General features: G+C 38.7%; 1 protein-coding gene across 1 annotated transcript in view; it reads right to left on the bottom strand.

Moving 5' to 3' along the window:
* Positions 1–14,783, bottom strand: part of MYH15 (myosin heavy chain 15) — a 214,061-nt gene that overhangs the window by 142,354 nt on the left and 56,924 nt on the right. The window contains 1 exon segment of the mRNA XM_042781754.1: positions 5,809–5,884. Within this exon segment, the coding sequence (XP_042637688.1) occupies positions 5,809–5,884 (76 nt within the window).

Genomic DNA, 14,783 nt, shown 5'->3' with positions numbered 1-14,783 from the left:
GCACGGGACTATTCTGTTATACATAAGAAAACAAAAAAGCAAACTCACTGCCATCAAGTCAATTCCATCTCATAGCAACCTTCATTGGGTTTACAAGGCTGTAAATTTTTACAGAAGTAGATTGCCTCATCCTCTGTGGAGCAGCTGGTAGCTTTGAACCACCAATCTTCTGGTTAGTAGCCAAATGCCTTACAGATTCCACCACCAGAGCTCTCTAATTATACATAAGGTTGTCATGAATTAGAGCTAACTCAATGGCAATTAAAACACAATAAAATCCTGGGATGTGGTTCTAGAACTTTCTGTTGAAAATCTGGTGCTAAGACCAGCAACATAGGTATCTCCTGGGAGGTTGGTAAAGCTGCAAACTTCAAGTCTCACCCCAGACCTAGTGAATCAGAATCTGCAGTGTAACAAGACACGCAGGTGATTCCTATGTGCCATAACGTTTGAAATCTACTAATACAGTAGATGAGAAATCTAGAGTTTCTACCAGTCCTTATCTTGCTGCTGGTGCTTCTAACAAATTCTGTGACCTTTGGCAAGTGACTCAACCTCTGTGGGCTTGTTCTGGTTCCTAGTGCCGCTCTGACAAGAAGGCACCACAAATGGGATGGCTTTAACAAACAGGAGTTTATTCTCTCACAGTTTGGAAGCTTTAAGTCCAAATTCAAAGTGCCGGGCTCTAGGGCCTGTGTGAAAGCCCCTCAACCTTGGGGTCCAGCTCTGCCTCTTGCTCCCATCCCACTGAAGCTAGAGACATCTCTTCACTCAGACAGCTACTGGCTGCTGAGGCTAACAAGCCCAAGGTCAACAAATAAAATGGCACAGTCCCGATGTTACCAAACCACACAGCAAGCCAGTAATTCAGGTCGTTTGTAAGTCCCAAGGTGAGCAGAGCATGGCAGGCTGCTGAACAACGACAGGGCTACATGCAGGGTCCAAGCATGCCATATGCTACAGACCGTTCCCAAAGCTGCTCCTTATATAAGGGAAGCAGACCACATAACCAAAGCAGCAGCTACTCAGCTACTTGTAGCAGATCCCACCATGGAGCTGATTGCCAGTCTCATCATGGGGAATAACTACCACCAGCTGCCCAGCCACTCAGCCAGGCCCAACCATGTTGACACACAAACATAACTACCACAGGGCCATAACATCTTCATCTGAAAAATGCTGTTGAAGGTCTTTTCCAGCCCCAGCTTCCACATCCTCTAGCATATTCATTCCTGGTGTTGCTCTCAACTCTCAGTAGAGAGAATGGCAATTTGGTGCATCATTCTAACTCAGATCCTCCTACTTGAAAGCCAAGGCTACATTTCCCTTCCATTTTTGGGGTGGAGTGTGGTGAAGCCTCTACAGTGTCCGACTAGGGAAATCTCCAACCTCTGTGCCTGAAAGATGCTATACAAATGCATATCCTGCTTCCCTAATGCAAAGTTGCTGCTGTAGTAGCGGGTTTTTGACAGACTCCTAGTAGGAGTGAATTTCAGCTGGCCATTCTCCAAGCCTGGAAGCCGAATGTGCTCCAACCACTTAACATTTAAAACAGACCTATCACATCCATCCTTCAGCTGCCCAGGAGAGAGCATGAAGTAGGAGCCAGTTGGTGTCTGGTGGTGATTTAGTTATGAGTCACTCACTCTCTGATCAGTTATCTTGAGTCATTTCCACAGTAATCCATAAGCTGGATGGCACCTCAGTTTTTTATTATCAGCGTCAAGAGCACACCCATACAAATAAAGCTCCAGGAATGATTTTCACCCTCTGTAACACCAAGGAAATTACTCTCTGTCTATGGCAGTCACTTTGAAACTTAAAAAAGAACATGACTAACTTGCTCACCTCCTTATAGTTCCCTAAATATGTTAGAAGTGGGAGTGAGAGAGAAACTGGCCAGAGGGCTAGGGAAGTAGGGAAGAGACACAGAAAGAAAGCCTGAATATAGGCAGAGGGAGAAGCGGATGGTTTCTTATCTGCTGAATGCCATATTTCTTAATACTATAATGAATTAATAAAGCCAATATACTGCTCATTAATTAATCATTGTAATCGTTTTCATCATTTCATGTCCAATGAAAGAGAAATGAGGCAGCTAAACCTACACGTCCACTTTTCAGGGACTAAACGGACCCACATCAGCATTTTTAAAAAGTAACTTCACATAGTTGTCATTGTTGTTGGTTGCTGTCACACCATTTCCAACTCATGGCAACCTTATGTGCAGAGTAGAACTGCTGCATAGGATTTTCAAGACTGTGACCTTTGGAAGCAGATCACCAGGCTTATCTTTCAAGGTGCCTCTGGATGGGTTTGAACCACCAACCTTTCAGTTAGCAGTTGTTTGCTTAACAGTTTGTGCCAACCAGGGACCAACCTCTTATATAGTCTTAATTACTGAGGACAACAGTGCATGATAGAAAAAAAAAAAAAAAAAAGAAAACAAAAACACTGTTCTGCATTCTACTGCAACTGGGTTCTTAAAGGCTTGTGAGTGGCCATCTCTAGATGCAATGATTGGTCTCTCCTTGTCTAGAGCAAAGAAGAATGAAGAAAACCAAAGACACATGGAAAGAATTAGTCCAAGGGACTAGTGAACCATGCAAACCTCAGTCTATATAACCCTGAGACCAGAACTAGATGGTACCTATATACAACTGTTAACTACTTGAAAAGGGATCATTGCAGGAGATCCTGGATAGGATGGGAGAACAATGTGGACCAAAACTCAAAATCATTTTGAAAAAAAAAAGACCAGGTTTATTGGTCTGATAGAGCCTGTGAAACCCCGGAGAGTATGGCACCTAGTTACCCTTCAGGCCTGGAATGGAACTCACTCTCATGGCTTCCAGCCAAACAGTAGACAGGTATATAGGGTGAACCTTTATACAAGGTATATACACTCCTTAGAACCATCCATCATGGGAGAACAGAGGGCTGTAATTGCATTGGGAGACAGTTCAGGGGGCAGGAATGCATAGGAAAGAAGGACACAGGTAAGAGGTAACTCTAGGGAGGGAGTGGGAAGAGAACTATTACATTGTGGGGATTGCAGTGAATGTCATGAAACAAAATGTATATGAAAATGAATTTCCTCTGTAAACTTTCACCCAAATCATGATAATAAAAGTGCTACTGGCATTTAGTACTTTGGGGCCAAGGATGCCACACATCCTGCAATGTGCAGGACATTCTCATATATGAGAAATTGTCCTATCTCATCATCTTTCCATTGAGAAACACAAAGGAGTTCAACATTTTCACTGGAGGCTCTGAGGAATGAAGATATTTGACCAATTTCCCAGAGTTAGTTAGCATGAGAGCCAGAACTAAATTTTATGTAGAACATTAGCTTTGCAAGAATTTTCCCCATCTTTTGCGATTGTCATCAACAGAGCATACACATCTCTATTCTTAGCAGTGGCAATTGTCTCTATGAAGTCAGTGAAATTCCAAAGACAAGAAAAGCCTTACAGTGTGCTTTCTTACTCTGTCTCCTGGAGAGAAATAGAGAGGAGGAGGATGAGTTTTGTTTTTCTTTCCTATTTTTTTTTTATGTTGAATAATAATACATTAGCTTGCCTCACTGGTTTTATTATAGTAAAGGCTGCTGTGGTAACTCAGTCCCTGAGAACACAATATTAAAGAGGTGAAGGTTTGATTTCAGTCCTCCTATGGGCTCATTAGTTTTATACAGAGGAAGACACTGTTTTATAATCATAACATGCCATACAAGCATTTTGTGAGGAATGTCTAAGAAAATGGAACTGCCAAACAACTCTAACTCCACTACCCAGAAATAGCTCAACTATTTGTCCTGCTGATCATGAAGTTCAGCTCAATTTAGTTTATTTTAACATTTATGGGGCATCTATGGCTTGCAGGTGCTTGGGATACTAAGATGAATTACATACAGTCCATGCTTTCAAGAAGCTCAGGTTAGTAGGGAAAAACAAAAGTATAAACAGATAATTTCAATACAATAGTATTAAGAGTCCTGGTGGAGCACTTAGGCTGCTAACTGAAAGGCTGGCAGTTCTAACCTACCCAGTATCTGGGAGAACAATCTGGCATTCTGCTTCTGTAAAGATTAGTAGGAAACCCTATGGGACATCTCTATTTTTTCCCATGGTTGCAATGATTCAGAATCAACTTGATGGCACCTAACAACAACAGCAACACTGTTAGTATTATGGTAAATGTAGAATTACTGCTTTAAGTAAGCTAAACTAGAAAATTTACTTTGATTAGTTTGAAATGACATAAACATGTAAGGTACTTTAATATGCCAAGGAAACACTGTTTATTATGGTAAAAAAAAAATGACTGTTTTCTGTCACAAATTTGTACATTTGTCTATCTCTTTTTCAGAACTAGGGAAAAAGTGGAGTAAGACAATCTGAGTGCCATCTGAATGCCTACCTGTGTACTCTTTGGCATGTTACTTATGTTTCCTAAGCCTCAGTTTCCTCAACTGGAAGAAAAAAAAAAAAAAACAGGAGTTAAGCACTCCTGCCTTACTTACCTCGCAGTACTGTTTCAAGAATTGAAGGAGATATTTCTTGTGACTATTTTATACATATTAAGTACAACAGATACAAGGCTGTCTCTTAACTCGATCATTTTCTCTTCTCAGAAAGACTACATTTCCCAGCCTACCTGTAGTTAAGGGGATAATTTGACTAATTCCCACAATATTAGTGAAAATGATATCACTTGTGGCCCCAAGCAGTTGAGGGTGTATATGCTTTCTTCACAAATTCTCTTTTCCCCATCTTCAGCAATTTTGGAGGTCGTGTGTTCCAGATGGCATAACTATAAAATGGAATAAGGCTGTCTAATCTGTACTGGACTTCATGTAAGAAACAAATCTTTATTTTGCTGCCACTAAGATTTTAATGTCTATGTGTTACTGTAGCACAGCCTATCTCATACTGACTAATACATTTTGAGGATGTAAGCTATTAATTTTTAATGTACTAGCATACTTAAATGGTCTCAGTACCCAGAAGTCCTGGCAATGTATGCATGACTTAGGCAAAGGGATTTGACTGCTAGCCAGAAGGTTGGTGGTCCAAACCCACCAGCTACTCCACAGAAGGAAGACTGGGTGATGTACTTCCATAAAGATTTACAACCTCAGAAGCCCAATGAGGGTTGCTATGAGTTGGAATCGACATAATGGCAGTAAGTTTGGTTTCTGTGGTTTTTTTTTAAGGCAAAGCCCCAGCATCAGCTGTCCTCAGAAGGTTATTTTCTATCATTATAGCATTCTCCCAGATCCTGAACAAAACCTACACAACCTTCCATCTTCCATTTCTCTTCTCAACCTCCTCTTCCATACAAATGCTAATTTCATAGTATGTTCTGAAGCTCTTTCTCAACAAATACATCCCCATGTGTCTGCTACTCTAAAGAGTAACAATATTCCAAATAGCTGAGGGTTGTCAATTTTCCAATGTTATTCATATCAGGAAACTATAGCTTTGAAAACTTCTCAGCTAGACAACAAAGCAGTTTATAGCAACAAGTGAAAAGCTTACCTGCATCTGCAAAGAGACTTGTTACCTAAGGGAAACTGTTAAAATGGTATGTTTCAGACTTGAAAGACTCTTAACAGAAGAGTATCTGCTGTGGTGCATCCAAATGAAAACACTAGAATATTCTTCACAGTAGCTCTCCTTTGCTCTTTTATATAGAAGATCTTGCTACAGACATCTTCAGTAGTTGAAAAATACACTTGTATACTATGTATACGTTATTAGAAGATTATAGAATCATAATTCTCTTGAAATGGCACCTTACGTGATTCTTGGATGGATCAAGACCTTCACCAACTCGGTAGAGTCAATGGCTATGAGGAAAGCAGCTTTGTGGGCACCTGGTCATAAGAAAAAAAGGAAGAGAAAGAGAAAGGAAGGGGAGGTGCAACATCACTGTCAAAATTCATTCCACTATAACCAAAAAGACTACACAGAAGGTGGAAGGATGTGTGTTTAAACTGATATATCAAGGTAGGTTATAAATTGGAAATAAATACCTGAAATCTACATGCTCAAAAGGATCTATTTCTTGGAAATTCTAATCAAAACCACAGTAAGATTCCACTTCACACCCCCTAAGATGGCTTTATTCAAAAAGACAGACAATGACAAGTGTTGACAAGGATGTGGATAAATGCAAATCCACATAAATTGCTGGGGTATAAAACAGTGAAACCACTTTGGGAAACAACTTTCTAGTTCCTTAAAAAATTTAACAAAGTTACCACATGACCCAGCACTTCCACTTGTAGATATGTATCCAAAAAACTTGAAAACAAGAACTGAAACAGACATATGTACCCCATTGTTCATTGCAGCACTATTCACAATAGTCGAAAGACAGAAACAACCCAAAGGTCCATCAAGCAACTAGTGGATAAGCAAAATGTGATTTATACATACATAGAATATTATTCATATAAAAAGTTATATATAAAAAATTATTCATATAAATACTGATACATTCTATGACATGGATAAACTTTGCAATCATTATGCTGAGTAAAAGGAGCCAGACACAAAAGGCCATGAAATTTCCACAGAAGGCAAAGCCACAGAGACATAGATTGATGGCAGCCAGGGGTTGAGAAGAAGGGCAAAGAGGAAATGAATCTAGGTTTTCTGAAATGAAATAGTGACGGTGGTTGCACAACATTGTGAATACACTAAAAACCACTAGTTGTACACTTCTAAATGGTGGATTTTTATGAAATATTAATGATATCTCAATAAAAATTACAAAAACATGTCTTTCTTGATTCTGGCCTTCTAAAAAGAACTGCTTTTGTAACGACATAGAAAATGCCATCTTTATCATTTGCCTATTTTTATTCTATGTATATACTTGTAGATTATTTCAATAAAGCATGGACCTGCACCATTTAATTTTGTAAGTCAACACAACCACCAAATAGGACAGGTGCGCAGTATCAAATTTCCGTCTTCTTCCAGTGACGTCTCTGTTTACTCCACAGTGCCCTCTTCTGTCCAACAAGAAAATTACATGGCACAAAACTTAGCACAAAATTTCCATTTTCCATAGGGCTTTGAACTGTTTCAGCTCTATTGGGTCATGGCTGACGAAGCAACACAGAAACGGACCCAATTTTTTTTTTTAATGTGAGTTAACCATAACAGTAACTAGAAAAGGAAAAAATACGGGTCAAAACCCTGCTAGAAACTTAATTTCCCTCTTAGAAAACGAGAGCAGCAAGAACAATGAATAGCAACCAAATCTCTTGTCAGGATGAGTCAAAAACAGTGGGGCCCAGGTCAAAGATGGCGGCCAATTGCACCGTTTTGATGTGTGTCACACTCCACAGTTCTGGCAATAATCCAATGCCATGCATCAGGCTCCTGAAAGGGCTCACTACACCGCTTCTGAATGTCACATTCCAGGGCTTTGATCGTAATTTTTCCCTTTCTGGTTAGCATTCTAGATCCCCCAAATTTAAAAATTCTGGTCTGTTCCTGTTTCGCTTCATCAATCATGACTGAACTGTTTCAAATTGGTTCAAAGCCTTGGTTTTCCAAACAAACAACAACAACAACAAAAAAAAAAAAAAAAATAGAAAAGAAGAACTAGTGTTACAAGATGGAAAAGTAAATAAGAATTCCATCAATTCAGGTGTTTAAAAATGACAATAATAAAAGAATGCCATAAGCAAATTGTCATAAGTATGTTTCAAATTGTAAATCATTTCTGCTACTAAACAAAACAGATACTCCACTCAGGTGAAATCTCTCTGTTACTTTGCCCACTTTAAAGGAACCTGAGACATACTGGTATATCTCACATATTCATTCATCAGAATAATGTCTTACACTAGAAGAGAGTGTAGTCTTTCTTTATTGAGTAAAAATTACAATAATATATCCTGAATAATAATCATAAAACCAAACCAAAATTAACCAACTGCTGTCGAGTTGATTCCAACTCATAACAACTCTGTAGGACAGAGTAGAACTGCCCCCTCAGGTTTCCAAAGCTGTAAATCTTTACAGAATCTTTCTCCTGGAGGGTGGTTGGTGGGTTCTAACAGCCAGTCTTTTGGTTAGCAGCTGAGCACTTTAACCACTTTGGCACCAGGGCTCCTCAATAGCCATAATATGGAATTAATTAGTAATAAAACACAGAGAACTCTGCATCATTTGTGTTGGTGATACCGATTTCCTTTATGGTAGCCTTTAACTTTTTCATGTTGTTGTGTTGTTGTTATATGCCGTCGAGTCGGCCACAACTCATAGCGACCCCTCCTTGGTTTTCTGAGGCGATATCACTATGGGAGTAGATTGCCCAACCTTCCTTCCCAGGAGTGGCTGGTGGGTTTGAACCCCCAGCCTTCTGGTTAGCAGTCAAGTGCCTTAAGCATCAGGCTAACAGTGCTCCCTAACTTTTTCATAGGGGCCTAAAAACCTTGAAATGTTTGATTTCTGTATTAATTAAAATTGATGTATATTACACATATATTTCTACATGCTACACACCTGTTATATATCAGTTTATTTGTAATGATAATAGCCTCAATACTTGATTGCTATGAAAACTTTTAAAATGCAAAGCCTATGGAAAAATAAATGGAAAATCAAAAGCAGAGCAGACATGCTCACCTTTTGCTGAAATATCCCTGCCAAGAGTGCTATGTTAGGAGACAAAAGTATGATTATTTCAAGTTGAGAATCCAGTGGGTCAGAATCGTAGACTGGAGATTTTAGAGACCATATAATCCAACATGAAGACACTTAAAAGAGGGAGAAATGCTACATGCATGATCAGTCTGAGTGAGTATGAATAGTAGTAACTCACAGTGGGAAAAAGGAATAATTTCATACTATCTGTCCAGGAAAAAAAAAAAAAAAGATGTGAGTTTAGTTTTCTAAGCTTTGGGAGCATTCAGATGGACAATGCAGGTAATAATAGTCTCAAATAATAGCTTCCAACACCAAAAGTCTTCACACATCCTCTTTCCAGCTTTAAGGTCAGTCCTTTGAGTCTATTATTACCCATGAACAATGAAAATCCAAATTCTCAGTACAGTTTCCCATCTTCAGTTGTAACAGAAATAGCATCCAATGTTATGGATTTATTTCTCACTATTCCAGAAATAGTCAAGTATCTACAGACAGAGGATTGCTATGGCCTGGATTTATCCTACAGTTGTATATTATATATCACATTCTTTCTCTATTATATTTTTCATAGAAAACAATAGTGATAACCATGTTCTCATAAATAAATTGCTTGCATAACAAAGATGAAAACAGCTTAAATCTCTGAATAAATATCCAGGAGATATTGTAGTTACATTTTCATCGTATGATGTGATGTGTTTCCAAAGAACTTTTATGAAACTCTCACTAGTAAGCGTTATTCCCTCAATAAACCCTTGCATTTTAATTAGACTGTATCATCTTACCTGGGAGAGATAAGACACGAACACTGGTATTTCATCAGAATAATCTGGAGAGCTAATAAAGAATGCAGAAGTCCAAGCTGCTTGAAGCAGAAACTGGGCCTTTATTTTGATCATGTTTCCCAGGTGATTATATGGAAAAACACAAGTTTGAGAGCAGAGCAATTATTGCAGTGGTCCTCAACCTAGGCTGCACATTGGAATCACTTGGTAAGTTGGAAAAACAAATACTGATGCCTATGTTCCGCCTCCAGACATCCGTGTTGTTTGGTCTGGAAGAAACCTGAGCATCAGAATTTAAAATCTCCCTAGGTGATTCTGATGTGCAGCCAAGTTTGAGAATTACTGTTTAAAGAATGGTACCAGGATTGATCAATATATTTTGAAGTCAAAAGAACAAAATACAACATTATTGAAAAGAGGAAGAGAAGTAAAGAAGTCTAAAGGGCAATATTCTACAATTCTACCCCAAATAGATTGGACCATGAAGCCAAGAGGTGAGAAAGAAATTGAGAAAAGTAGGTGATTGCATGTCTCAGAAGGTATCTGAAGCCACTATAAGGTATTAGGCAAGTAGTGGCAAAATGTTAAAGAACATTTGAGTAGACAAATGACATAATTAACACTATGCTTCAGGAAAATAAATTTTGTGGAAGTATGCAAGACAAATCAGAGTGGGAAGAGTCTAGAGGAACAGAGAAAGTAGACCTATTGAAGGACACCAAAGTGCAAGGTCCTGAAGGTGTAAACTAGTAATGGGAAAATGCAGAAGTTTAACAGTACTTAATAATGCCATGGTGTGGGAGAACATGTTTTTGTTTGGTGCCTTCAAGTCTCCAACTCATAGTGACCCTATGTATAATGGAATAAAACACTGACCACTTTTGCACCATCCTTGAAATCATTGCCATGTTTCAGCCCATTGTTTCAGCCACTGTGTCAATCCATTTCATTGGTCTTGCTATTTTTTGCTGACCCTCTACTTTACAAAGTATTATGTCCTTCTCCACGGACTAGTTCCTTTTGATAATATGTCCAAAGTTTGTGAGATAAAGTCTCTTCATCCTCACTTCTAAGGAGCATTCAGGTTGTACTTCTTCTAAGACAGATTTGTTCATTATTCTGAAAGTCCATAATATACTCAAAACTCTTCACTGACACCATAATTCAAAGGTGTAAATTCTTCTTCAGTCTTCCTCATTTATTGTCCAGCTTTCACTTGCATAAGTAGTGGTATAAAATGCTATAACTTGAATCTAATGCACCTAAATCCTCAAAGTGAAATCTTCATTTTTTAACACTTTAAAGAGGTCTTTTGCAGTAGATTTGCCAATGCAACAGGTCATTTGATTTATTGACTGTTGCTTCCATAGGTGTTGTTTATGGATCCAAGTAAAATGAAATCCTTGACGACTTCAATATTTTCTCCATTTATCATGATGTTGTTTATTGGTCTATTCTGAGGATTTTTGTTTTCTTACTATTGTGGTGTAATCCATACTAAAGACTGTAGTCTTTGATCTTCATCAGTAAATCCTTCAAGTCCTCTTTGCTTTCAGCAAGCAAGGTTGCATCATTTGCATATCACAGGTGGCTAATGAGTCTTCCTGCAATCCTGATGCCACATTCTTCTTCATATAGTCCAGATTATATACTCAGGATACAGATTGAATAAGTATGATGAAAGGATACAACCTTGATGCTTACCTTTCCTGACTTAAAATGATGCAGTATCGCCTTGTTCTGTTTGAATGACTGCTATCTTAGGCTAGGATCTTTAGAGAAGCAAAACCCATAAACTTTATATATAAATATACATAGGGGGGCTGGAGAGAACGAGAGAAAAATTTATCTCAAGGAAATGGTCCATACAGTTATAGAGGCTGGCAAGTGCCAAGTTCCTGCCTGGGTCAAATGTCAAGCTGGAGGTTTTCCCAACTCATGTAGCTGCAGAGGCTGACAAATCCAAGATTGGCAGGCAGTACAGCAGCCTGTGGACTTCAATGGATGAAGAAGTCATGATCAGCCAGCAAAATAGCTGATTGTTGGCTCACGGGACTGTTATAGAGGCTGGCAAGTCCCCAGTTCATAGGTCAAACATCAAGCTGGAGGCTTTTCCTGATTCATGCAGCTGCATGGGGCTGATGAACCCAAGAAGAGCAGGCAACATGGCAGGATCCAAATCCAAAAGAAAGTTCCTGAATTTTCCCCAGGATTATCTATCTATCTATCTATCTATCTATCTATCTATCTATCTATCTATCTATCTATCTATATCAGAAGCAGGTTACAGCCCTAAGGAAACTCCCTTTCATCTCATTGGCTGCTCAAAACATATTCCACCATGGAGGTGACTAACTTATATCAGATCTCATCATGGGAACAACCATACTTCAACTATTTAAACTACTCAGAATCATGGTACAGCCAAATTGACACACAACTGTCTCTTGGTTTATGTACAGGTTCCACATTAGCACAGTTAGATGTTATAGATTTCCGTTCTTCAGAATGTTATCCATAATTTGTTATGATCCACACAGTTGAATGCCTTTGCATAGTCAATCAAACACAAATAAAATCTTTCTTGTATCCTTTGTTTTCAACCAAGATTCATCTGACATCAGCAATGATATCCTTTGTCCTTTATCCTCTTCTGAATCGGGCTTGAACTTCTGGCCATTTCCTGTTGATGTGCTATTGTAATCATTTTTGATCATCTTCACACATTTCACTTCTGTGTGATATAAATGATATTTCTTGATAATTTCCACATTCTGTTGGATCACCTGTTCTTGGAATGTGAAAAAATATGTATCTCAGTGAGAGAAAATTCAAACATAACAAAGAAATATCTAGTGTGGGAAGTAGAGAGAACTCAGTATTACTAATAGGAGTGAAAAAGGCTTAGGGGATAACACTGAGTTTTAGCTATCAGAGTTTAGGATGCCAGAAGAATATGCAGTAAGAAGTAAGAAATATCAGGTTGGAATTCATGACAGAGGTAAGCTAGGGATGGCCCACTATGATTTGGTGCCCTTCCTGTTTCCACTATCTTCTTCATCTGCCCAGGTACTTCAATTATTTTACAAATGATTAACAAGGAAAAAATGACCAAAGCTTAATATATTAATAGAATCAGCTCTACAGCAAGTAGAGGGAGAAGAAAAATAAATTAAGAATCCTTAGAAATCAACAAGGAAAAATCAGCACAATAATTTTGAAATGGGCTAAGGATAGGAACAAAAACTTTAAAAAGAAACAATACACATAAATAACAATATACATATGTGTGTGTATGTGTGTATTATGTGCTATCGAGTCGGACCTGACTCATACCAACCCCTTCTTGGGTTTCCGAAGCAGTATCACTATGGAAGTAGATTGCCCAACCTTCCTTCCAAGGAATAATATACATAAGTTCACTTTATTAATACTCAAAGAAATTAAATATGAAAGAAACTCTTGCTATTTGTCATGTAAAATTGATAACTATGAGTATTAGTGAAGATACTAATGGCATACTAGTGAAAAAGTCATTTTTGTACATTGCTGATAGTAATATAATTGCTAAACAATTTGAAAAAGAAATTTACTGCTGAAAATTTATTATAAGAACATAATACATATATCTCTGAATTTATGGGGATGTTCACCCATGTTTCCTTGGTAATAGCAAAAATCTAGAAATATATTAAATGTTCAATAATAACAGATGTTTTAAAGATAAAGATGTTCACATGTAATTAAGCAAAAAAAAAAAAAAGAGTCCACGGTAAAACAATACAAGTGTACTTACATATTTTTGTTGAAAAAATGTTATTTGTTGATATTCAATTAGAAAATGATGTAAAATATATGCTCTGTGGTATAGGAATAATTTAACAAATAGTTATCCACTACTACATGCCACTGGGAGCTCTGGTGGCATAGTGCCTAAGGCATTTGACTGCTAACCAGAAGCCTGGTGGTTCAAACCCACCAGCCACTCCTTGGAAGGAAGGTTGGGCAAATCTACTTCTGTAGTGATACTGCCTTGGAAACCCAAGGAAGGGTTGCTATAAATTTAATCAACTCAACGACAGTGAGTTTTGTTTTTTTTATATGCCACTACTACATAACTGTCAGTTTGTCTTACTGTGGTTCCTTGTATGTTCCTATGATGCTGTAAGCTCTGCCATTGGTATTTCAAATATCATCAGGGTTATGCAAAGTGCACAAGTTTCAATGGAGCTTCTTGACTAAGACAGAATAGGAAAAAGCCTCGATACCTATTTCTGAAAATTAGCTGTTGAAAACCTATGGAGCAGAACAAATTACTGTTTGATATAGTGGTGGGAGATGAGCACCCTGGGTTGGAAGACAACAATGCATTCAAACGTGCTGGTGATGATGAGTATGGTGTAGGACAAGGCAGTGGTTTTTTGTTGTTATGTATGAGGTCATCATAAGTCACAGCCAACTAACAATAACAACCATGTACCAGCACTGCTATAAAACCTGTATATGCAGCAGTGAGCACACCAAATTATGTCCCTGCTCTATGGAGATTACATTCTGGTGGGAGCTGAGGGGTAAGTACAATAGTCAATAAAAATAGCTGATAGGGGAGTTCCGGCAAGATGGCAGACTAGGCAGAAAGACTGCACAGACTCGCTTCAGCAAAGAAAAGGGAAACCAATTAACACAGACACAGAAGATAATCCTGGATGCCTGAGCCTTGAAGGGAAGGGAAGTGGACTAAACCCCAACTAGCAGAAGAATTTGCGTGAAAATACCAAAAAAGGAGACATATGAGCTGCGGTCTGGCAGTGATCCTGAGCGATACTGATGGCACACACAGCTTGGAGATTCCCGAGTGGTGGTAGGACCTAAGAATTAACCCAAAAATCACCCTGCTAGCCCAGAACTGCACGGAAGACTGTACACGGTGGCTGGGGAACAAATGGAGAAGATGAAGAGAAAGGTGGGCTCAGCTGTGGACTTCTGCTGGGCCGGAAGGGTGTTGCCATTTTGTAGGTTTAAAAAGCAGCCTGACTATTTTGGATATTTAAAGAGACAGTGCTCTAGCAGATTCTTGTGGTGGTAGGACTTAAGAATTAACCTAAAAATCACCCTGCTAGCCAGGGACTGCATGGAGGACTTAGATATTCAAAGAGACAGCGATCTCACAGATTTCTGGGGTTTAAGAATACATTCTGCTTTCCAGCAACCCCAAGGACACTCGGGGCCTGCAAGACTGAAAAGGTATGACATTCTTCTTGTTACTACACTCTACACCCGCATGGTGAACGGAGGTGTGGCCATCCCCACTCCCACCTAC

Source organism: Orycteropus afer, unplaced genomic scaffold (genome assembly GCF_000298275.1).
Source record: "Orycteropus afer afer isolate SDZICR_OR568_19922 unplaced genomic scaffold, OryAfe1.0 scaffold00166, whole genome shotgun sequence".
NCBI lineage: Eukaryota > Metazoa > Chordata > Mammalia > Tubulidentata > Orycteropodidae > Orycteropus > Orycteropus afer.
Note: the sequence above shows the minus strand (reverse complement) of the source record. Positions and strands in the feature narration are given on the sequence as shown.